Consider the following 26,192-nt stretch of genomic DNA (forward strand, 5'->3'; position numbering starts at 1 on the left):
GTGGCAGCAAAATGAGCCTGGAATGCTGTGGTTGCCTTGCAACAGCCACTTCTTTTGTCATTTTTAGTTTTTTAAACATCTTAGGGGTTTTTTGTTTAGATTTTACATTTTTTTGCAAACCTATGGCACTTTTCAGTTTTGTAGAAAGATTGATCTTGCCCACTCACAACTGCAGTCACTGGATTTCAGTATCCAAAGATTTAGTCAATTTCACTAATTAGAACATGAGATGATGATGATATATATTTTAGATCAAAACACAGTGTCCATCAGGACTGCAGCAGAAGTCTTCTCAACTCATCTTTGAAGAAAGTACACTTGTGTTAAATGAGAGACCACACAACAGTGAAGAAAAAGACTGGAATTCCCAAAATGTTTCCATAAAAACAAAACTCAACAACATCGAAAAATTTCTGTATTTGGAGAAGTACGGTCAGCCAAGAAAGAGAAAGTATGAGGTTGACCCAGAAAAAGCAATGACAGCCAAAACAGCAGAAGTGTAATTTGGAAATCCATGTTTTGTACAATCTATTGAGAAAAATCTTCCTATAGTGTAAGGATGCTCTGTATGAAGAAAATAGCATACTTTCCTACAGTTCTTATGTATTTAAATTAAAACCCTGTAGAATAAACTTTTTCACTTAAAAGTTACCAGTGTTGTTAAAGGCCATAGAACACCATCAGTTTGCAATATCACTCTACTGTTGACTCTCTGCTCCTTCCCTACCTTATGCCAGAAGATACACATTTCATTACTATAAAAGCTGGACAAATTGAGATTTGTTTTGGTTTAAATTTATTGCTTTTGTATACTGGAGTTCAAATTATTTGTCGCCAATTATATATTTTGAAAACAAATAAAAACTTAACAAATTGAAGTGGTTTACTGTAGCTAAGCTTCAATCTGAGAAATCATAGGTGAAAGACTCAAGTATCAGACAAACTGAGAAGACTGTTTTTCACTTGATTCAAATTCAGTTTCCAGGAGTTTAGTGTGTCATACAGCTGTTGCCATTGTTGCTTTCCAAATGTCCGGTGTGTGCTGTGACTAAATGAAAATAAATTTAAAAATGAATTAAGATGGCAATTATGTTAAAGCTTGACTTCTAAACATTCTTTGCTATTTTTGTACACATCTATTTAAAAGGAAAAAATGATAACATTTTAGGCAGGGGAAAAACCATTTCTACTGTCTGGACCCATGCTTTATATTGCCAGCTAGTCTGGTATTCTGTAGGCTTCACCAGGACTTTAAAAAAAGGCAAAACTCATTAGTATTCTTGCCACCATTTAGCCATTAAATGAAATGTGCTGGAAAATAGGACTCTTTCATTAAATAAGCTAATCACATTCAGTCTGAGCTTTAATAAAATTATGATAAATAGCAACTATTTAACTACAGGTAATGGATAGGGATATCTTGCTTCTAGTTAAAATATTAAGTAGATGTATAAGCATTATAATTAGCACTGGACTGTCCTTCCACAGAAAGATTTAAGGCTCACCTGACCACAACTTTTCTCTGTGTTTGATCAATTTTGCAATTCACCATTTTTGTCTTTACAGCTGCAGAAAAATAGAAGTTGAGAAATGCCTTTAAAATTATCAAAATGCTACATGAGTTTCTGAAATTCTCTAGAGCAGATCAGTATAAATATACTCTCTTAAAGTGCATTCTATTTGGTTATTTCAATCAAGGAAAGTGTTCTAGCAACGAAGTCATTCATGAACACATTATAAACTTTTACAAGTGTCTCTCCCTACAATGCATCAAGTTTCAACTTAAAAAAATATTATATACTTTGTAATATGAAAGCTTTATAAAAAGATTTTGCAGATTGTACATTTATTGTTAAGCAAATATCCATTTAAAATGTGTCATGTTTAACTACCAAGATAATATTTTTAATACGAGCCACCTATTTCTTACCGTCAATAACAAATGCTTCTACATCATCAGCTCCAATCTGAAGTTCTTGCTGCATTGTGTCAAATGAGATTTCCTTGTTTTCTACTGCCATTCCCATTAAGGTGAGCAGTCTCATTTTTGCCATATTCTGTTCATGTAATAAGCCTGTATGATAGAATACTGAAATATAAGTTTTCAGCAGCAAAGGCAGCAGCAAAGAATCAAAATATGTTTATATTTTATTACATATGAATCAAATGAATTAAATGAACATAGTCTTAGACCAGCATCATAAATATTATATGGCAAGCACATAACTGCTTCATACTTCATACAGTTAAAACATTCATCAAACTTAATACAACGTTTACAAAGTACAAAAAGTACCACGATAAAATAAGTATGACTCTTTATGATGAAACACTTGCCCACTTGTTTATCAAGTGGGACTGTGTTTTCTATATGCATATAAACAGAACTTTGCCATAGCATAGGAAATATTAAGAGTCCTTATCCTTGAGCAGAACTTTGGTCAAAAAAGATGTGCCAGTTGCTTGAGTTTGTTTAAACCAAGTTAATAGGGGAGAATTAGATGGTTCCTTTCTTCACTATAAAATTCACAATGGAGAAGAGTATGTGTGACTAGGAGTAAAGCCCATTTTAAAATGAAATAAAACAGACTCTAGATGTGGAGAGCGGGGGAGAGGGCAGGCAGGGGACTGTTTCCCTTACCTTGTTTCCCAAACTCAAACGGTATTTTATGAAAACTTCTAGATAGTATAGTCGAGGGAAAAGCATCAAAACAGGCTCTAGAAAGGACCCAGCGAAATTTAGACAGAGTAATGGAAGATAAACAGGGAGCAGAAATATCTTCCCATGATTTAAAAAATCTGTATGGGAAGGGAGAAGTGCAATCTCAGACTGCATTTCGATGTCACTAAGACGCTGAAAAATCAGGGACTTGACTTTACATTGATCGAGGTCCAATAACTGCATAGGACCCAATCCAATCAGCCTAAGTTTTTGAATTACTCTAGAGCACCAAGATGGATAGGGTGCAGTTCCAAAAACTGAGGTAATAAACCAAATGGGTTTAAGTGAATATTCAGCCATTAGCTTACTGTCAATTTCCATTCCTATGTCTAAACTTTAAATAGTCTGGCCTCTTGTTTTAAAACGACATTGGCCGTACATTTAGGAGTACTGAACAGGGTTTGAGGAAGCTGGATAGTACTCTCTCTAATAATGCAAAATTGTGAATGATCTTCATAGGCGAGCTGGACAAGAGATTAAGCCATAAATAGCTTTATTGGAGCTGGTATGTAACCACCTTCATGAAATCAAAAATATCTAAGAGTGGCCTTTGAGCTTCTTTGAGCAGAATGAATTACAAATGTAATGTGTGCAGTAGGTTTCCCGCTGTATTGGAATACAACCCCAACATATTTAAAGCATTTTACCTGCTTCTTGGGCAGAATTTTAAAATAGTAAATTGCCCATCCTACACAAGGGTGCTACAGGCTTCCATACTATAGCAATCTTCTCCCAACAGTCACAGGTGTACAGTGGTGCTGGTACTATTTTTCCAGTCTCTTGCAGCAACCAGTAATGGTGCATGGTTTGCCTGTGCATCAGCATATGAATTACTGGGAAAATTAGACATTTTTTAAAAAAATGCTTGCAAACTCAAATACCAGAGGTGAACAAACTACTATGATTTGGGGGAAACGGACAAAAGCAGGAGATAACAAAGTGAACAGAGAACAGATAGAGACCTGGGGGATGAGGACGAGTGTATGCCTGCCAGCTTTTCAAATGAGCAGCTGCTATGGGATGTTTTAATGGGTTCCACAGACTTTTTCCTCTCACTGGCTTTCTTTTTGTTGACGACACCAAGTAAGGAAAAAAAAGGATTGCCTCTGATGATGTTGAAAGGAAGACAGAGGTCACAAATGAGATACATAAAATCTGTGAAGTGGGAAAGAAAAAGAGTATGGGACTCAACCAGTGTGGAAGGAGAAACATGTGGTGGTCCAAAGGAACAGAGAAGAAAGCCAGTGATGGGATGAAGATAGAAAAAAAAATCATTATTGCAATATATATGCACCTACAGAGACACCTACAGTGAGGAAACACCGTGAGATACAGATAGAAGAAAACACTACAGGATAGACAGAATGAGGAAGAGAAACTTATAATGTAGAGAACAGAAGGGATAGCATGCTGTTGTGTGCACAGAGAAAAAAGGGTTAACATGGAATGTAACATATTTTTTGCAAACTAGTAATATGGGTCTTGAATTAATAAAACTAAGAGGCATGACAGTTGTTCAACATGCGCTTGTCAAAATTTAACTGAAAGCAAAATTTGATTTGTTTTGTAATAGAAAAACAAACAAATATTCCCTATTGCTTTTGACACAGATGTTTTAGTAAAAGTCATTAACTTCCCTTATACTAATGTACATTCACGGGCAGCCTTTCTTGCACTCTACAATGTCTTCACTTCACAGCACTAAACAGAAGTTAGCATAGAGCTGCTGTTTTGTCTCCTGTAAAGCAGATCTTATTTAGCAAGAGGGAACAACCTAACTCTACAGACATCAAACATGCTAGAAGAATTTACGAAAGAGGAAATTCAGAACTCAAGCACTCCTAAGTGTGATCTGTCAGTCCATTCTAAGGGGCACACATTTCAAGATTTGACCCTAATTGCCCAGATCTTCAAGGGCTTACAGAAATGATGGCAATCTTTATTTATAAAGATACATTTTCAACTCAGTGTTAGTTTGATGTTTACACTTGACTCATTAATTTGAACCTTCACTTACACTGGGGGTGGGGAGAGGAGGAAGAAGGCAGTTAGGCCATCTTTTAAAATGCTGACCAAGGGTAAACTATTCCCAGAACTTTGGGCAGACTTGTGATATTCCCAGTATATAAAAAGAAAACAAAAGTAAAATTTTTATTCAAATGTTTGCAAACTATATCAGAAATTTGAATAAGAAAGATTTCAGCAAATCTGAATGGACAGGATGACCAGAGTGTTCAACAAATATTTATATTTTGAATTAATAATATAGTTACACTAATAGAAGAGCAAGGAAGCACATTACTACCAGATGTAATGTTGTGTTAATTAGGAATAATTATGATGCAGGCTATTTATCTGGCACAGTTTCAACAAAATGTGATCATCATAACTCAAGTGAATGGGAAGCTCCAGAAACTACTGCTAACTGGGTTTAATGGAAATCTACAAGCTTCAAAAATCAATTAGTGCACATAAACCCTAATTAACAAATGCAAATGAAGTGTTAATTACCACTGTAATGTAAAAAGGTTGCCCATACTACCAGATTAAATGTGAACACGTTAGGGTGTTTCACAGTTGACATACGGTAATACAACTGTTGGCCTAACTTGTCAGCATTAATGGAACAAATTGTAACAAACTGATGCCACCTGTGGAAGCTCTTACTAAATAGATTTTCTTCATGGACCCTGTGGTGAATTCTGAACCAAAACAAGATTCATTGGTTGATTAAAAAAGAGAGAGAATAGACCAGTTTGAAATTTGGGACAGCAGCAAGCTAATCGTGTATGATATTCCTTACAATTCAGTACAAAATTTAAAAACTCTAATCAAGTTTACTATAGAAAAGTTTTTAATTTTTTTACACAGACAAAGGGTGCAATTCAATGTTCAATTAAGCATACTTAATTCCCACACGGGGAAAGAGTGCTTGAATACACTTAACTAGACACATCCTGATGCATAGTAATGTACTAGATGCCTCTCAGATATGGCGAAAACTGTTTTCAGGATTCATTAGTCCACAGACAGAGCTGTTGTTAATTGTGATCCAAAAATTTTGTTTTAAAAGTCTATTATACCATTTTCTTGTATGCAGTTAACATGTACTGTCATTTTTTAAAAAAAAACACCAGTTTTATGGAAACATTTATTCATTACCAGTATATCTAAACCTTAATGCAGTAATATAAAAGCCTGCATCATTGAGCAATGTCTGCATTGTCACTGACCCTTGTCCTAAAATGCTGCAATACAAAAAAAGCAATTTTCATGCATACAATAGCTTATGAACCAGTGCTCCTTTGAAACAGTCAATTACACATCAATGGGGGAGTACCAAAGTGTTAATTACTACTCCTTTTTCCACAGTGCGTAAATAAAAGGGTGCTGACATTAACATTCCATCACAAAGCTTCATTCTAGGAAACATTAACTGGAATAGAATGTGGTTTTTTAACACTAATGCTTATGAAAAAAATAAACTTGTGCTTAAGAACTCTTGGAAGCACATTATTTTACTTCATCTTTGTTGCAAAGATCTGGTTGATTCACTACTTGATTTCCTTCAGAGTGTTGGTCATAGAATGGCTGTCAAGTCACAACTGACTTAAGGCAAGCCTGTGCAGTTTTCAAGGAAAGAGGTGTTTAGAGGTGGTTTGCCATTGCTTGCCTCTGATACCCTGGATTTCCTTGGAGATCTCCCATCCAAATACTAACCAGGGCCAACCCTGCTTAACTTCTGAGAACTGATGAGATCAAGCTAACCAGGGGTCCTAAAAGGCTATCTTATCCATGACAAGGTAGGAGAGTTTGCGTATCTACCTATCCATTTCTCTGCTACACATTTTTATACTGTAGAGCAGTGGTTCCCAACCTGGGGTACGTGTACCCCCAGGGGTATGTGCCAAAGTGTCTGGGAGTACATGAAAAAAATTATGCAATAGGTTTACTAAAATAGGGGTACAATTTCAGAGAAATGGGTTGCCAAGGGGTATACAAGTGAAAACCGGTTGGAAACCACTGCTTTAGAGAGATGAGTCTGCAACAGTCATTTGAATAGATGGAATGGATGGGTCCATAATAAAACCATGCTCTTCCTCACAAATTGAGGGTTGGTTGTGAACTGATTCACTACGACAGCATTAAATGATGACCAGTATATATAAAAACTAGACAAAAGTAATAAACAGATCTCTTCTCAATACAATCAAGGGGGAATTAGACTTCTAGGAGTTTAGATGTTCCCTGAAATGGGAAGGAAGCAGACATGATAGCCCTCCCTGCTGCTGAGCTACACTTCTCCAAGTAACAGAAAGCCGCCTACTCAATAGTGAATCTAATTCTCAACTGGTTAATGAATTTGAAAGAAATGAGGGTATAGTCTGTCTCAGGAAAAAGATGTTAGTAGGGTTGCATATTCCTCTGCCACAGAACTCAACATGCCAGACCTTCGTTGTAGAATGCTCTGCCTATGTCCTAGTGCCTACCTTGCCCAGCTCACCCCATCTGTTTGTAAGTAAAAATAATTTTAGCAATTATGACAATTATACATTATACAACTGGGGCACCCAACTCATAATAGTTTGGACAAGGGCAGTAAGTAAAAATGAATGATAATTCTCATATTCATTCACGACTGTATTCTAATGCAGAAGAATACAATTTTCTCGACCGCTGCCCGTCAAGCGACCATACTAACATCTTTTACTGAGACAGAGTATAGCTGGATTTTACAGCCAAGTGGCCAATCGGCCTTAAAAAAATTCTGAAGGCACCCAATTGTAAGTCATCCCTCAACTGTTGAGCAGACAAATTCACAAACAGAACTGAGGAAGCTAAATACCAAGTGTCTGTTAAGGCCACATTAGACTAACATCTGAGCTACACCACAGACATGACTATCAGACATGCACAAAAAGAAAAACTTACCAAGAGAATCAATGAAGTCCTTGTTGTTTTGATAAAATCGGACATAAGATGCTAACTTAGCACTGACAAAAATAGTCAAAAGCTGTAAAGGAAAACATCAATAATCATATTCATTTGAGTAAGATAAAATTAAAAATTCATATAATTCTTCAAGTGTCTCATAGATACCTAATATCTAGAATGGAAATTTGCAATGTCTAAACCAAGTTAATTAAAACATCCAAATGCTTATGAAACATTATTTACTGGCTTCAAAGAGTTGTTCATTCAACCTCTTCCTCTTCAAAACTCTTGTCCAACTGTCCAACCCCGATTAACTGGCACACTCTTCTCCAACAAATCAAAATCAATCTCTCTTTTAGGCTTCCATAGGTAACTCTTTACATTCAGGTTGATTCTGCTTTAGCAAAGTCCTAGAATCTGACACAACAGTCATGCACTGAGTAAAGCTTTATCTTTTGTCTGTCCTGACTATATTGCAAATCAACTTCAGTAGAAGACCCTACATTCTAATATGCTAACAGCAAAGGAAAAACCCACTCTAGTCAAACTTATATAACTCCATATCTTTCTATTAGTTCTCTCTTTTCTAAACTAAAAACAAAAAAAGGAAAACAAATTCTAGCTTTTCTATGTAGAGACAGGACTGCAACTACTTGATCATGCTGGATGCTCATCCCTGTTTTTCTCAGCTTTGTGTTATCTACTGCATAATGCTCTTAAGAAAAAAACCCCACCCATTCATTCCCACCTCCAGATCACTTATGAATAATTTCCATAGTAGTAGTTACAATGAAGATTAACATAAGAACAGCCGTGCTGGATTAGACCAGGGTACAAGTGCCCTGCTTCACAGTGGCCCAGGAAGGCTTAGGAACAGAGTCTGGAAGTGGTTGTGCTGGGTTTTCCGGGCTGTGTGGCCGTGGTCTGGTAAATCTTGTTCCTAATGTTTCGCCTGCATCTGTGGCTGGCATCTTCAGAGGTGTATCACAGAGGAAAGTCTGTTACACACTGTGCCCAGTGAGAAGGGAATGTTTTTAGTGGGGTATATCGTGTCCATGACCCAGGGTGGGGAACCAATCAGTAAGTGTTTGGGTGGAACTTGCTATGCAAAGGTGTGGTTGACAGTATTGTATTGCGGGTGGGGTTTTTCAGTCCAGGTTCACATTTGTATTCCCTGCAGCAGCAACAGTCTTAGTGAATGAAAACCCTGTGTCTGGGTGGAGTCCATTGTCCATGAACCTAGCATGCCCTTGGCCTTTGATTCTGGTGTTTTTAATTACTGGTAGCCAAGTTTTGTTAATTCTCAGAGTTTCTTCCTTGTTGAAGTTTTCTTGGTGTTTATGGATTTCAATGGCCTCTTTGTGTAGTCTGACATAGTAACCTTCCATCCCGAATTTCAGTGTTTTCAAATAGAATGTTATGTCCAGTTTTGTTTAGAGTCTGGAAGCCCTGTTGTTACCCTTGATTCCTAAGGAATTATATTGGCAACTGTCAACTTATTCCTATCATTTACATTTGCTATTTAGCCAGTTCGCAATCTGTTGTATTGGTCTGCAGTATAACAGTTAGATTTGAGTCTAGTACAGTGGTCGGGAACCCGCGGCTCGCAAGCCGCAAACGGCTCCTGACTACTTGCAGTGCGGCTCCCGGCATGGTTGCCCCTTCCTGGGGCCTCGCATTAGCTCACAAGTCTTGTCTCGCACTGTTTACATCTCTACTCGGCTCCCCCTCCTCCTCTCCTCTGTGCTGGAAGGACGTTTTGCCTCCCCTCTCTCCCCTCCCCTCCTCTGTGCCGGAAGAACGTTTTGTGCGCGCTTTACTTGCCGGAAGAATGCTGAACCTTTTGCACGTGCATTACTGCACCGCTCGCCCGCCCCGTGCCCTCCCCACACCGGGCCATGGTCATTCACGTGCAGCCCTCCTGTGAGATGAGAGGGAGAGAAGCACAGGACAGAGAACGGAGCAAGAGAGAGAGAAAAGCAGAGGTGAGCGAATGGAGCGAGAGAGAGAGCGCGAAGCAGAGGAAAGAGAACGGAGCAAGAGAGAGAGAGAGAGAAGCAGAGGCGAGAGAATGGAGCAAGAGAGAGAGAGAGAGAAGCAGAGGTGAGAGAATGGAGCAAGAGAGAGAGAGAGAAGCATAGGAAAGAGAACGGAGCAAGAGAGAGAGAGAGAAGCAGAGAAAAGAAAACGGATTAAGAGAGAGAGAGAGAGAGAAGCAGACGTGAGAGAATAGAGCAAGAGAGAGAGAGAGAGAAGCAGAGAAAAGAAAACGGAGCAAGAGAGAGAGAGAGAGAAGCAGAGGTGAGAGAATGGAGCAAGAGAGAGACGGGGAAGAGTCTCAGGGGAAAGAACAACCCCCGCACAAGCCAGGGACCCTAGCCTGGCTGGGAGTGGGAGGAAAAGGGAGTGAAGAGCGTGGTGGGTTAGGACAAGGAGCCTGCCTAGCTCCAACCTGTGGCTAAGGGCTTTAAAGAAGGCTAGGCCCCCTACTACCAGGGCCTCAGACGGGGAGACCAACACCCTGGAAAGGGATGGAGGGAAGGTGCAAGCCCCCACACAGCACCCCGGGGTGGCAACACGTCACACCTGGAAAGACACTTTGTGTGGGGCTGGTTTTCCTGCTTGTTTTGCTGCTAAATTATTTTCGGTGTTAATTAGCTTGAGCTGTTTAACTTGGTGATTTTCCAGAACGGAACACCACAGGAAATATCTGAGTTTAGCCTGGGATCCTGTCTGGGATTTGGGTGGTGGGGATGCCCCAGGGCTGCAAATTAAACTCCAGAGACAGCCAGCAAAGGGGGGAGAGTATTGGAAATCAAGGACAAATTCAAAGGGAAGCAATCTTTTTGGCACATGTGCCACACTTGTGCCTAGCAATTTACAGACCAATCTGGAGCAGCAATCAGGAATTGCCACCAAAGAGACAGGCAGAAAGTGCCCAGCTCACTGCAGGACATGGAAGGGTGGGAACCACTGCATGCCCACCACCCCACCCTTAGAAGAAGGATGCCAGGCTGGGGACCAGCCAACCAGAGGAAAGGGAGGGATGGCACCTCTGGCCACACACACAGCCAGGTGGAGGAAGGGGAGCTCAGAGCAGAGTTGAAGAAAACCTACTAAATATAGTTTTTGATTAAGATACATTATAGCTCTAAACACTGCATCATGGAATAGGGCTTATTAATTTGTGATAAGCATGGCTGAAACATATCTCTGTATTGCTTAAGAAAAGGTTTGTCAGTGAGTTCCAGAGATTTATTCATTCTTACGGGCTCAATTTCATGCCGTCTCAGAAGTGTCTGTAAAAATTATTTAAATCAGTGGTCCCATTCCACAATGTGCCCTCCACGCCTTTCAGGAAAGTAGATGGGGGACGTTGTAAAGGCAGTTTTCAATACAAATGAAGATGATGATTTTGGATTTATACCCCACCTTTCTCTCCTGTAAGGAGACTCAAGGTGGCTTACAAACCCCTTTCCCTTCCTTTTCCCACAACAGACACCTGATGAGGTCAGTGTGGCAGAGAAAGTGCACTGAAATGGCCGCCTTGAATAATGGCAGCCCTTCTGGGTTCTGAGATTTTAACAGGTGTTGCATTTTCAAGTATCTCTTCAGCCATAATGACTAGCATGCGTCCTTTAAAAGCACCCCCCCCAAAAAAAAAACTCTTCCCAGAACGGAACAGAATTAGGCAGCCAATGACTTTCCCCATCTCCATTATTATATTCATATTTATAAAATATATTTATTTTGCACGCACTCAGTGCTCAAAAACCATGGGGAGAATGGGTGTGTGTGTGTGTCTTTCTCTCTGTGTGTGTGCAGCCCATGCATGATGTGAAAGCCACTGCTTTCATAAGCAATACACTATAATTGGTAAAAAACAATATATACAGTGTTATCTTCATTTTAAATGTCAAAAAGTATTTGCGGCTCCATGTGTTTTCTTTTCCGTGGAAAACGGGTCCAAATGGCTCTTTGGCTGTTAAAGGTTCCCTACCCCTGGTCTAGTAGCACCTCAGACTGTAAAACCAAATAATCACAATCTGAATGAGACGAAGCAGAAATATGTGCATATTGAGACAGACTACAATTAACATTTACCTGACTGATATATCAAATAATGTTGATGCATTAAAAGTGGTCAGCTGAAGTAATTTGTAAAATGAAAACTTACTATATATGGCATAATTCAGAAAGCGCTTAAAATTCAAAGAATCTTAAGTGTACCTCACTGTGTATTACTCTGGGACAGTTTAATTTTTTACAATTAATAATTGAATACTTACATCATGAATAAGTTCTCCTTCCAAAAACTTGACTGGTTTTAAGGCAAGAAGATGGTCAAAAAGAAAGGTATTTGGATCCTTCAGTGCACGGACAATGCACCTAATTGGAAAATAACGGTACCCATACTTAAAAATAATTAACATTTAATTTCTGTCAACAGTCACACACAAAATGTCCAAATGTCTCTGACAATTTAGGAAGTTCAGTTACCTTCTTTATAACAATATACTGTATACTATGAACCTGATTGGGGGGAGGAGATGTCATTTTGAACAGCATTTTAAAAAAAGGTTCTTTAGAGCATTCATAACACAGCAATGCTGAAAGTTTTTTCCATTACCTGTGAGCATCAACTCTAGCCTGAGAAGCATTGTCCTCTGTGTAACTTCCCAGCAACTCTACCATTATTTTTGCTGAACTGTCACTGTGGAGAGAAAAACTCCTTTGGAAATCATTTTAACAATATACTCAAAACAATTAAAGCCACTTATAAGTTACGAATAAAATGAAAAATGGTTTTGACTATCATTTGTAGCAAAGTGGTAAAGGACCAACATTTAGTTTTTTAGATGTTGGTTTCATGGTTCAGTTTACACCTTTAGACTGAAAAATTATCAGCCAGTTAGAAAAAACCCTTCTTCAAGTGAAAACCTCTTTCTACACAATTTAGTATAAATTCACTCAAAAATCAAGTAAGGCTGGAATTTGTATAAAGGAGCATATATAATCTGGAGAGAGATTTACTGGTAGTGAAACCTCTGCTACTCAGAGTATCATCTGCTAAGGTATAATTAGGTTTTAAAGAGGTATAAATAAAATTTTAAAATAACTGAACTAGTTTGCTCCTGAAAATTACCAGAGTAAGATGCTGTCAAAATAAATAACAAAGGGGAATACATTCAAATACTGAGGAAACTGTGTCCCTGTCAAATGAAGTCTCTGCTATCACTTTACAACTTTTTTTTTATTTATATCCCCCCTTTCTCTCCTGCAGGAGACTCAAAGGGGCTTACAATCTCCTTGCCCTTCCCTCCTCACAACAAACACCCTGTGAGGTGGGTGGGGCTGAGAGAGCTCTGAAGGACTGTGACTAGCCCAAGGTCACCCAGCTGGCGTGTGTGGGAGTGTACAGGCTAATCTGAATTCCCCAGATAAGCCTCCACAGCTCAGGCGGCAGAGCGGGGAATCAAACCCAGTTCCTCCAGATTAGATACACGAGCTCTTAACCTCCTACGCCACTAAGAAAGTCATTTGTGTAAAACTCTTAGGTCCTGAGAAGGTTTTCATATCAAAATTAACTAAGTTTCCACTTTTGTCTACAGTCCATCATTAGTAACAATTTATAGGATTAACAAGGAAATCCACACACTGTGTTCCTACATTTGGCAATGGTTCTCACAGATCTATGAGAGGAAGGTAATACAATTTTTATAAAATTATGCTAAAAACTATTATTTTTTAGCATAACTGCAGATACACATCAGAAGTAAAGATATTTTTGTAAGTCTACCAATACTTCCCTCCCTAAACATTTAGAAGCTATTACAAAGTAGTTTCTCAAACAACTCAAATTGACAATTCACATTCCCAAACAAAAACAAATAAGCGTTATACTCCCACTCTTGGCTGACAAAGCTCATCTTTCATTTAAAAACACTAGGCTTTCAGCTTTAAAAAATGGAATTGAAGTTTTCTACTCATGAATACAATAATGTATGAATACAATAATGTATCAATAATAATGAATACAATAATGTATTGTAGCAGACTGCTAATTAAGCAGAGGCAAATTCTAACAATATTTAATGTATTGTTTGCCTGTGGACTATTTTGACCTAATTACAGTGGAGGAAATTGTCAGGATCCTGTATTTGAGTGATTAAAATATGAAATTTGTGTCAGAAGATATAGTGATGGCCACAGGGGATTAAACAGGTTCATGAAGGATAGGTCTATCAGTGGCAAAAAGCAATCAAGACTAAAAGGAACCTCCACATTCTGAGGCAGTAAATCTCTGAATACTAGTGCCAGTTGCTAGCCTTCTAGAGCAGTGGTGGTGAACCTTTGGCACTCCAGATGTTATGGACTATAATTCCCATCAGCCCCTACCAGCATGGCCAAGTAGCCAATTGGCCATGCTGGCACGGGCTGATGGGAATTGTAGTCCAGAACATCTGGAGTGCCAAAGGTTCGCCACCACGGTTCTAGAGTAACTAGCTGGCTACTGAGTGAGACAGTAAAGCAGGACTAGATAGGTGACTCATATAGTCCAGGAGGGCTCTTCTTATGTCTTCTTATGATCTGTCTTCTTATGATCTGTGAAGGCCACCACTTGTGCCTTGGACCCTTGACCATACTCAATGCTAAAATCATGTATGGTCCTTGACTATCATAAACTAGGGCACCTTCCCTCAACCAATCGAAGAAATGGCTATCTGTCCACTACTTAACAACCACTTCCACACAAAAATTACATGGCCAATTATCACCCAGTCTCTAATCCATCCTTTCTAGGCAAAGTGACAGAGAATAGTAGCAGACGAACTCCAGGCCTTCAGTCTGGTTACAAGCTGGACCACATGACTGAGAATAAAAATAAATTAAATTAATATGTTCTAATATTTAGTGTTGATTACCTCTTTTTGCAGTCCACTAGCACATCATATAACAAGCGAAGAAGAGTATGTTTTTTTTCTGTGTTAAGGTTCCAATCTGAAATCCATTTTCGAACCTATACATAAAGATTTTAAACACAACCTTTAAAATTGGACTGGCTGTTGAGAAAAATAAACACAATTTCATCTTTGAAACACGAGTATATTTTAAAACAGACAATGAGACTGTGAAAGTTAGAAAATACTGTTTTCTAACCAGAGGTTTCTGTGGCAGGGATACCACATACAATTAGCTCTAAGCCCCATAATCCACTTTCGGCTTGTGTTTAGAACATAAGAACATAGTCCAGCTTTCTGCTACTCGCAGTGGCCCACCAGGTGCCTTTGGGAGCTCACATGCAGGATGTGAACGCAATGGCCTTCTGCGGCTGTTGCTCCCAAGCACCTGGACTGTTAAGGCATTTGGAATCTCAGATCAAGAGGATCAAGATTGGTAGCCATAAATCGACTTCTCCTCCATAAATCTGTCCAAGCCCCTTTTAAAGCTATCCAGGTTAGTGGCCATCACCACCTCCTGTGGCAGCATATTCCAAACACCAATCACACGTTGCGTGAAGAAGTGTTTCCTTTTATTAGTCCTAATTCTTCCCCCCAGCATTTTCAATTTATGCCCCCTGGTTCTAGTATTGTGAGAAAGAGAGAAAAATTTCTCTCTGTCAACATTTTCTACCCCATGCATAATTTTATAGACTTCAATCATATCCCCCCTCAGACGTCTCCTCTCCAAGCTAAAGAGTCCCAAACGCTGCAGCCTCTCCTCATAAGGAAGGTGCTCCAGTCCCTCAATCATCCTCGTTGCCCTTCTCTGCACTTTTTCTATCTCTTCAATATCCTTTTTGAGATGTGGCGACCAGAACTGAACACAGTACTCCAAGTGCGATTCGCGTGTGCTTTTATATAAGGGCATGACAATCTTTGCAGTTTTATTCTCAATTCCTTTCCTAATTATCCCCAACACAGAGTTTGCCTTTTTCACAGCTGCCATGCATTGAGTTGACATTCCCATGGAACTATCAACTAAGACGCCCAAATCCCTTTCCTGGTCTGTGAGTGATAGCACTGACCCCTGTAGCGTGTATGTGAAGTTTGGATTTTTTGCCCCTATGTGCATCACTTTACATTTTGCTACATTGAACTGCATTGCCATTTCTTAGCCCACTCACCTAATTTATCAAGGTCCGCTTGGAGCTCTTCGCAATCCTTTGTGGTTCTCACCACCCTACATAATTTGGTATCATCTGCAAACTTGGCCACCACGCTACCCACCCCTACTTCCAGGTCATTTATGAATAGGTTAAAGAGCACTGGTCCCAAAACGGATCCTTGGGGGACACCACTCCTTACATCTCTCCATTGTGAGAATTTCCCATTTACACCCACTCTTTGCTTCCTGTTTCTCAACCAGTTTTTAATCCATAGGAGGACTTCCCCTCTTATTCCTTCATTGCTGAGTTTTCTCAATAGTCTCTGGTGAGGAACTTTGTCAAAAGCCTTTTGCAAATCCAAGTAGACAATGTCCACTGGTTCCCCCTTATCCACATGCCTGTTTACACCCTCAAAGAACTCTAGTAAGTTTGTAAGACAGGATTTGCCTCTGCAAAAGCCATGCTGACTCTTTCTCAGCAGGTCTTGCTTTTCTACATGTTTAATAATTTTATCTTTAATGATAGATTCTACTAATTTGCCAGGAACAGATGTCAAACTGACTGGCCTGTAATTTCCCGGGTCCCCCCTAGATCCTTTCTTAAAGATTGGTGTGACATTGGCCATCTTCCAGTCTTCAGGGATGGAGCCTGATTTCAGGGATAAGTTGCATATTAAAGTGAGAAGATCAGCAATTTCATGCTTGAGCTCTTTAAGAACTCTTGGGTGAATGCAATCTGGGCCAGGGGATTTGGTAGCATTTAGTTTATCAATGGCTGCCAGAACTTCTTCCTTGTCTACCACTATCATCGCTAGTTCCTCAGAATCGCCTCCTAAGAAGCTTGGTTCAGGTGCAGGAATTTTCCTCACCTCCTCTTGGGTAAAGACAGATGCAAAGAATTCATTCAGCTTCTCTGCAATCTCCCTGTCATCTTTTAGCACACCCTTTGTTCCTTTGTCAGCTAACGGGCCTACCGCTTCCCTTGCTGGCTTCCTGCTTTTGATGTACTTGAAGAACTGTTTGTTGCTGGTTTTGATGTTCGCAGCCATGCGTTCCTCATAATCCTTTTTTGCCTCCCTTATAGCTAACTTGCTTCTCTTTTGCCACCATTTGTGTTCCCTCTCATATTCTTCATCAGTCAAACTGGACTTCCATTTTCTAAAAGACATTTTCTTTTTTCTGATAATTTCCTCAACCTCTCTTGTTAACCATGGTGGCTTTCTTTTGGACTGGGCGCTGCCTTTCCTAACCTGTGGAACACATTCCAGCTGAGCTTTTATGACTGTGTTTTGAAATAACCTCCAAGCATCCTGGACAGTTTTGACTCTCTTGATTTTCCCTTTCAGCTTCCTGCGCACTATCCCCCTCATCTTTGAGAAATTTCCCTTTCTGAAGGCGAATGTAACTACATTAGTAGTTGTCACTTGTTCGCATGCAGAGATACTGAATCTGACAGCATTGTGGTCGCTGTTCCCTATCGGCTCAACAACACTGACTTCCCGCACCAGGTCCTGGGTCCCACATAGAATTAGATCTAGGATCACCTCTCCCCTGGTTGGTTCCACAACCATCTGCTCTAAGCCACAGTCATTTAGCATATCCAGGAATGCTCTCTCCTAACTATGACCTGAACATGCATTTTTCCAGTTTATATGGGGATAGTTAAAATCACCCATTACCACTACATTTTTGTTTTTGTTGGCCTCTCTAATTTCTTTTTCCATCTCAGAATCCTCTTGTGCGCTTTGGTCAGGGGGACGATAATATATTCCTAATATTAAACTGTCCTTCACACCTGGTATTGATATCCACAGTGATTCTGTAGGGGAACCAGCTCCCCTTTCATTGTCTATTTTATGTGACACTATGCTCTCTTTTATGTAAAGGGCAACTCCACCCCCAATGCGCCCTGTCCTATCCTTCCTATAGAGCCTGTAGCCTGGTATAACAGCATCCCACTGGTTCTCCTCATTCCACCATGTCTCTGTAATGCCCACTATATCAAAGCGTAATGCCCACTATTATCCATGCCATGGTTTCTCAAGCAGTAGCCTTCTATGTCACATTGTAGTACAATTCTGAAAGAGGGGAATTTCCAAAGCAGTACGTAATGTATCAGTTCAAATTAAAAATCTACTAGGTACGTCCAAGTTGTTAGATGTGCCCACAGCAGACTTTTGGGTTCCAGACCATATTTATGGCTTTACAGTTTCCTTTAAAAAAATCTTTAGGGTCCTGGAATGCAGGAGAAGGAACTGCACCAAATGAAAACACATTAAAACAAAACAAGAATATGATAATATAAAAAGGATTTCCTTGATCAAGAAGTTATACACCCTTCATGTGCAAACACTAACAGCTTACCTGCTCCAATTCAGTTGGAATGTACTGTATGGCACCACAGGCGGATGCTACTTTAATGAGACTGCAGTAGACTGTATACCTGGCAGGGGTATTCTTATCCATGCCATGGAAGAGATTACTCAGCCTAAGCAATAATAAAAAGTCAATCAATTTTTTCTGTGATTGTAGTTCATTAATGGCAAGAACATGCAACAAACTAAACCCTACTTGAATAGTTACAAGCATTTTAACTTTAAAACCAAAAGGTGTGTCACAATAATTGAATTCTGCAACAAAGGACCTTTAAACCCTCAGATTTTTTAACTGAGCCCAACAGTCTACAGCAGTCCTATTTCACTGATAGAAGAGCCATGAATCATCCAAAAAATCCATATGCAATCATCGCTGGAACAAATGATAGGATCCAACTCAATGTACATATAATTGCATTCAGAGATTTGGAATAGATGCCAAAATACTCATAATCTATCCCCTCCCCCTTTGCCTTTTTTGGTGCCCTCAAGTCACAGCTGATTTAAGGTGACCCTGTGGAGTTTTCAAGACAAGAGACATTTGGAGGTGGTTTGCCATTGCCTTCCTCCACATCATGACTTTGGTGTTTCTTGGAGGTTGCCCAATACTAACCGGGGTTGACCCTGCTTATATCTGAAGAGATCAGACTAGACTGGGCTTATCCAAGTCAGGGCTCATAATTCTATAAATTCAACCAAATACATTCTATGTTTTATTTATAAGAATACAGATAGCTGGCATGTTGTATTCCTTTTAGCCTCAGAAAGCACTCACAGCTGCAGTCTAAGAGATGGCCGTTCACCTTCCCGAAATTTGACCAATTTCTCACATAGGCTTTCAATCAAAGCCTCTTGCTTGTCAGGTTCCAGAATAAGTAGCAGAGATACTACACTGTTCATCACACTTTCAACATCTACAAAAAAAACAAAAAGTATATAAGAAATCATTAAGATAAATGTATCCTTTCCTATAAATATCCCCACCAGTATAAGTTATTTCATGTTGGTAGCAAGATATACAGAAAAGCATTTTCGGAATCATGGGGCTCCCAGGAAATACTTGTTATGAACTAACACCTTCGCTTTCACCAGCAGCCGCTTCCTGCTGTGTCCATCAACATCCAGCTATTCTGCAGAAGAGGGAGAGTCAGTGAGGAAACTTCCACTTGCCTACTTCTATAAATTAGCCACCTTGGGTATACAAAAGGTATGATATACATAACAATATAAAATATCTGGAAAAGTTGAAGCCATGAAAAAAACTTTCTGGGGGGAGGGGTGGAAATGGAAATAACTGATTTTACTACTTTTTAAACTGATTTTACTACGTTGAACAACCTAAAGCACATTATTTATAACTTACTCAACATAAAAAATAGCAACATTTGACATGTTTATGGACTTTAAAAATTAATTTTATACAAGCAAAGCTGCAAATATACCAATACTTGAGAGAAATCTGCTACCTGATGCACCCCATGCTATTTCAGCAAATATAACTTAATTTTTGCTATCTGGTTAGAGCAGTGATGGCGAACCTTTTCAAGACCGAGTGCCCAAATTGCAAACCAAAACCCACTTATTTATCGCAAAGTGCCAACATGCCAATTTAACCTGAACACTGAGGTTTCAGTTTAGAAAAAACAGTTGGCTCCAAGGCGTGCGTGGCTCGGGAGTAAGCCTGGTGGTAGTTGTTGGCTTTGCTTTGAAGCAACCATGCAACTCTTTGAACGGGTGAATCATGACCTTAGGAGGGTTTACTCAGAAGCAAGCCCCATTGCCAGCAACCGAGCTTACTCCCAGGTAAAGGATCGTGCTTTAGTTCTTTGCATGAAAATCAGTGGGGTTTAACAGCGCTTAACAGGGTTACCTACATTGCTTCCCCAAAACTAGGTCTTAGGTTTCATGCTAATAATCGAGCCCAGCGGCCCAGGCCAGCCTAGGTGTGTGTGTGTGGGGGGGGGGCAATTTCCCTCCCACATGATGAACTCTGTTTGCGCGTGCCCGCAGAGAGGGCTCTGAGTGCCACCTCTGGCTCCCGTGCCATAGGTTCGCCATCACTGGGTTAGAGAAAGCTAAGCTGTCAATGAAACTTTCAGTTTTCCTTTAAGGCTTTGGGGCAGTTTCTGATCCACCACCTTGTGATCTTTGTTCTCCTTCCTGCAAGGTAGGACAATAAGCTACTTTTACCCAGTCTGTGGTAAATGTGCCACAGAGATTTGAAGGAGAGGCGAAAAGTTCAACCACATCAGGTCACAATGACAAATGAAGGAATACAACAGCTGAAAAGACATGAAAGCCCTGCATGCTCCCCTTGTAAAGATTGGGTATCCTTCTAGGTGTGGAAATGCACCTTGGATTTAAGAGCTGTATATGTCTTTAAAAGCATTTCACTAATTCTAAAAGAAAACAATATTTCATAGAAGTGTTTCTCAGTACTTGCCCAAATTTCCCATTTTTTCATGGGGAAAATGGAGGGGAAGCCTTAAAAAAAATAGGAACCCTCCCTCAATTTTTTCCTGTTTTTCCCTCAGGCATTCACATCTCTAGATATACAGCTAGATATACAGCTAGTTAGCACATATCTGGTAACAAATTAACAACATTTGCACATTACCTTGAAGAATGGAGTCTCTATTAACTGGCAAATGTTTAAATATAAAGAATGAGCCAGAAACAGTATGGCCCCTGCCTGGTGGAACGCTCTACCTCCAGCTATGCGGGCCCTGCGGGATCTTAATGAATTTTGCAGGGCCTGCAAGACGGAGCTGTTCCACCGGGCCTTTGGGGAGCCCGGCCGCTGATGCCCCCCCCTTTCTAAAATCTGTGGACCCTGCCGTTCCCCCTCCCTCTTCTTTCCTCCCCCCCTCTTTTCTTAGGGGACTACGAGTAAGACGCCATCGGTAATTTTGATAGATGCTGCATTTTAATGGGGGTCGATTTTAACATATAGAGCCATATTTAATAACTATTTAAAAATTTGATTTTATTTGTGCTCTATTTGTTTGTTCGCCGCCCTGAGCCCTTTGGGGGAGGGCGGTTTATAAATATAATAAATAATAATAAATAATAATAAATAATAATAAATAATAATAATAATAATATGAAGAAAAATTGCTCTGCCTGGCTCAAAAGACTTATAAAACTATAACCTTTAATAGAAATGATTAAAACTATTATATCCAATAACCCAAATAACAGCAATGGTGACAATAATGCAATACATGAACAACTTTAACAGACAAGAAAGGAATCCCAAAATATGCACAAAAGATAATGAGTCTCTGTATAAATAATATCCCTTCAGTTAAAACCTTCAATTCAATTGTGAAGCATCAAACAGACCTCCAGTAATCAAATCCACTGAAATGGAAAGAATGTTTGTCTTTCACCAAAACATTGGAACATCCAAATAGTCGGCTGCTTGTTGCTCTAATAATAAAAAGCTTGAAGTGCTCCCGTTGCCAGATCTCACCTGGATACCATGTAAAGAGATAAACTGGCCATGCATGAGAATGAATGAATATCAAAAGTGCAAGTACTACAGTTGCCAGATGTTCAGCTGGATGCTGCGTCAGGAGATAAGCTGGCCACACGTAAACATCAAATAGATATCAGTCATGCTAATCCGGGTAAGTTAAACACTTTCGACCTTAGTCTTCTTCAGCCGCAACAATTATATACAGAAGGAATCAAGGCATCTAGTCCAAAAATATAATGAGAGAGAAAATGAAGCATCAAAATTCTGAAACCAAATGCATCTAAGCATAATGCCTTGATACCTTCTGTTTTGATGAAGCACAAACATTCTTTCCATTTCAGTGGATCTGATTACTGGAGGTCTGTTTGATGCTTCACAATTGAATTGCAAGGTTTTCACTGAAGGGATATTATTTACACAGAAACTCATTATCTTTTGTTTATATTTTGGGATCCCTTTCTTGCCTGTTAATGTTGCTCATATACTGCATTATTGTCATCATTGTTGATATTTGGGTTATTGGATATAGTGGTTTTAAACATTTCTATTAGTTTATGGTTTTATTGCTGTTCTTTTGAGCCAGGCAGAACATTTTTCCTTCATAAATGCAATGCTGAAACCAGACTACACCACAAACCTTGATGGTCAACAACTAAAACATTTACCAATATCTTTCTAAAAACATGCCAACACAAACCTTTATCATCTTCCTTTAGGCACACATCACAGGCTTCAATTATTTGAGCCAAGTCAATGTGAAGTCCTCCTTCAGAATTCTCTTCAGAGATCTCAGCTCCCTTAGATTTCAAGTAAGCCCTAAGTTCTGCAGCCTTTTAACAAAGCATAAAGGGGAATCAATTCATACTGCAATATACCGAGCAACTTATATACAGCATCAACAATAAAAACTGTTTTATAATTTTTATTCATAAACACTGTTAATAGAAAACAAAATCTATGTTATACGATACCAGTTTAAGTACAGCAGTCTCTGGGAAAGATCACATCAAATCATTATAAAGTAAAATAAAATCCCTCTGACAAATGAGAAATTTAAAAACTCCAAATGATTCAAGCACTATTTCACATAATGCACAATCCTACTATGGAATCCAATGATTGTCTGTAAATTCACAGTGGGAAGTACATAAAACACCATAATTCTTTCTTATGAACCTAAGAAGATTCCTGCGGGATGAGACCAGCGGTCCAGTTAGTTCAATATCCCATCTCACAAAGTGGCCAGTAGGTTACCCAGGAGTGCAACCAATAGTGCACAGAGATCAAGGCCTTCCCTGATGTTGCCTCCTGGCATTGGTATTCAGAGGTATCAAAGGGAAACTTAAAGCATAATTAGGAATATATTAGCTGAACAGAACAAAGAAAAGTTGGGAACAGTGAAGAACTATACAAAAGAGATAAAAGAATGACAGATTCCTTCCCAAAATATTGTTTGAAGAAGAAACAACAGTTTTGAAAAGTGAAAGCTGTACCGAGAGAAATGGGGAGAAACAAATAACCAGGACTGAGTGGCATATCAATAGAGCTATTTGAAGTCATCGAAACAGTCCATCAAAATCTTAACAAGAATATGCCAACAAATATGATAAACAAAATAATGGCCCACAAACTGGAAATGGTCAGTTCCAAAAACAGAGACCTCAAAGACTGCAGCAACTATGACCATCACATTAATTTCTAATGTAAAGAAGAACAAAATATTACAACAAAGACTTTCACTCTATACGGAGCAAGAAATGGCAAATGTTCAAGCTGGTTTCAAAAGAGGAATAAGCATTGGCGTTCATACTGCAAATTTATGTTGGGTACTGGGGCATACTGGAGAATATAAGGAAAAAATCAGTTTGTTTTATCAAAAGTTATGGTATATTTTAAAAGAAATGGATGTGCCCACAGTATCCGACTGTATACTAGATGAGTGGCTGCTGCTAGGACAGAATATGGAAAAACAGAATGCTTTCCAATTGACAAAGGTTTCAGACAAAAATGTATTTTACCTTCCCATCTCTTCAATCTATATATAGGACACATCATAAAGAAAAATAAATTGCATTTAAATGAAGATTGAGTGAAAATTGGGAAAGCGAACATTAGCGATTTGAGATGTACAGATGACACCACATCTCTGGTAGAAAACAGCAAAGACTTGAAATGACTACTGCTGAACATTAAAATAGATAGTGCCAAAGCAAGATTACAGCTAAACATCAAGAAGATAAAAATAACCAACTACTGGGGAATTACACAACTTTAAGGTTGATAATGAAGAAACTGAAATTGTTCAAGACTTTCTATTCCTTGGCTCCATCACCAATGAAAAAGGAGACTGCACTGGAGAATTCAGGTGATTCAGAATCGGGAGGACAACCATGCAGGAGCTAGAAAAGATTCCGAAGGATAATGTGAAACTTGTAACCAAAATCAAGTTAATTCATGCTACTATAGTATTCCCTGTTACAATGCATGGGTGTGAAAGATGGCAATGAAGAAAGGTGTCAGAAAGAAAGTAGATTCTTTTAAAATGTGGTGTTGGAAGTTTTGCAGTTGTTGAGGATCATCAAAAAGACAATTCAGTGGGTTCTAGATCAAATCTGTTCGTAGAAGTTAAACTGAGGGTATTATACTTTGGTCACAAACTGAGAAGACAAGAGTCACTGGAAAAGATGATAATGCTCAGAAAAATTGAAGGCAGCATGAAAAGAGAAAAACCCAGCAAGAGATAGATTGAGTCTATAAAGAATGCCACAGCTCAATGTTTACTAGTTCATGATAGGATCTTTTGGAGGATATTAATTCATGGGGTCACTATAATTCAGAAGCCACTTGATGGCACTTCACACACACAGTCTGGGCTCAGGTAAGTGATCTGCACAGAACTGAAGTAAGCAGTCTGTAAGTTGTACATTGTGGCCTGTACTATTCCAGCAGCAGCCACACCAAGTGCTATAACACTTATTTCAAAATGTCAGCTCCAGGACGCTTAGTAGGCCTGATTTTCAGGTCTCTCCCTACACCTCTGAATCGAATAGTCGCAGACTACCTGCTAATTATCCCTTCCTCGTAGTCCCAGTGACTTTGGTCACAAACAACCACACCATGATTACCCTGCTGCTTCTAGCAGACCCACAGGTAGTAATACACAGGAAAAGGAAATGCTGAGATACTCCAGGCTGGGGGGCTAGTGGAGAATTCCTGCCGCCCACCTCCCTTCGTCCGAGCTCTCAGCTGCTGGCGGTGGCTGTATCCGGTGTTCTGGCCACGCCGACCAATTTAAGCACCATTTCTAGAACGGCGGAGCCACGTAGTGTTGGCAGCAGAAGAAAAGCGGAAAGGTGATTGCTGAAAAGAGGAGGAGCCAGCGAGGGATGGACGAAGGGAGTACCCGCACTAAGTAAAGATCAACGCCAGTTCTGCAGCTAATAAGCAGCAACCAGCCGGCCCCAGCTCGCTCAGTGCCGGGAACAGAGGAAGAACCGGACAGGCAGCTTCCCGCTTTCTCCGGGGGGGGGGGGGGGGCGGCGGCGGCGGCGCCTGGCCGCCCACTGATCTGGGGCCCGCCAAAGCTCCGGGTGAGGGGGTAAGAGAGAGGCAGGACTGACGAGGACAAGCCACCGTTTCCCTTCCCGACCTGATCCTCTTCAGTGATATCGATGAAAGCCGGTACGCTCATGGTAGCAGCGGCTTCGCTCCTAGTCTCCACCACGCCAGCGGACCGGAAAAGCACACTGCGCACGCCAAGCAGCTACTAATACACGCAAGTTCCGTTTCCGGGTACGGCTGCCTCCGCGTTTCCGAGCTCCCGCAGCGGTTCCTCCCCGGACCGTGCGAGCCTTTGTGGTAGTTAGGCTGGCAGACTGTGTCGTGTGTTTGTGATTGCTAAATAGTAACTGAAATTCGTGTCGGAACTGTCACACCTGTTTTCGAGAAGAGTTTCCCCGGGTTCACTAGTTGCGCGACTTTTAAAAATACGCGTGTGAGTGCCGTTCTTGCAAAACACAGGGCGGAACAGTATTTCAGATGATTTTTGGTCGGCATAAATTTGCCATTCCCGCTACTAGGCATGCCGCTTGCTTGATAAGTGTTCTGACCCATTGAGGCTCAATGTATAGAAATGGACCGTGAAGTTGTCCATGGTATGAAAGTAAATAATTCATTCAGTGTGAGTAACTCCAGATGGGGCCTGGAGATGTCCTGGAATTATAACTGATCTCCAAATTGCAGAGATCAGTTTCTTTTTAAAATAAAAAAGAGCACGAGAGGGAGGCTACTTTGAAGAAGAGGAGGAGGGGGGAGGATGAGTTTTGAATGTGTATTCCACGTTTCTCTCCTGTAAGGTAACTCAGGGTGGTTTACAAGTTCCTTTCCCTTCCTCTCCCCACAGCAAACACCTTGTGAAGTACGTGGGGCTGAGGGAGTTCCAAAGAACTGACTAGCCCAAGGTCACCCAGCAGGAATGTAGGAGTGCAGAAACACATCTGATTCACCAGATAAGCCTCTGTCACTCAGGTGGAGGAATGGGGAATCAAACCCAGTTCTCCAGATTAGAATC

The 26,192-nt window shown here is 40.1% G+C and overlaps 1 protein-coding gene across 1 annotated transcript; it reads right to left on the minus strand.

Annotated features, from left to right (window-relative positions):
• Positions 1-398: 398 nt before the first annotated feature.
• EIF3M (eukaryotic translation initiation factor 3 subunit M) lies at positions 399-25,393 on the minus strand. The gene is made up of 11 exons (XM_048483715.1): positions 25,272-25,393; positions 22,320-22,452; positions 18,917-19,055; positions 18,131-18,254; positions 14,584-14,678; positions 12,288-12,371; positions 11,947-12,046; positions 7,655-7,736; positions 1,931-2,074; positions 1,506-1,566; positions 399-1,048 (listed from the first exon to the last, which is right to left on the minus strand). The coding sequence occupies exons 1-11, from the start codon at positions 25,311-25,313 to the stop codon at positions 928-930; spliced, it is 1,125 nt and encodes a 374-aa protein (XP_048339672.1). The 5' UTR covers positions 25,314-25,393; the 3' UTR covers positions 399-927.
• Positions 25,394-26,192: the final 799 nt, after the last annotated feature.

Source organism: Sphaerodactylus townsendi, linkage group LG02 (assembly GCF_021028975.2).
Source record: "Sphaerodactylus townsendi isolate TG3544 linkage group LG02, MPM_Stown_v2.3, whole genome shotgun sequence".
NCBI classification, from domain to species: domain Eukaryota; kingdom Metazoa; phylum Chordata; class Lepidosauria; order Squamata; family Sphaerodactylidae; genus Sphaerodactylus; species Sphaerodactylus townsendi.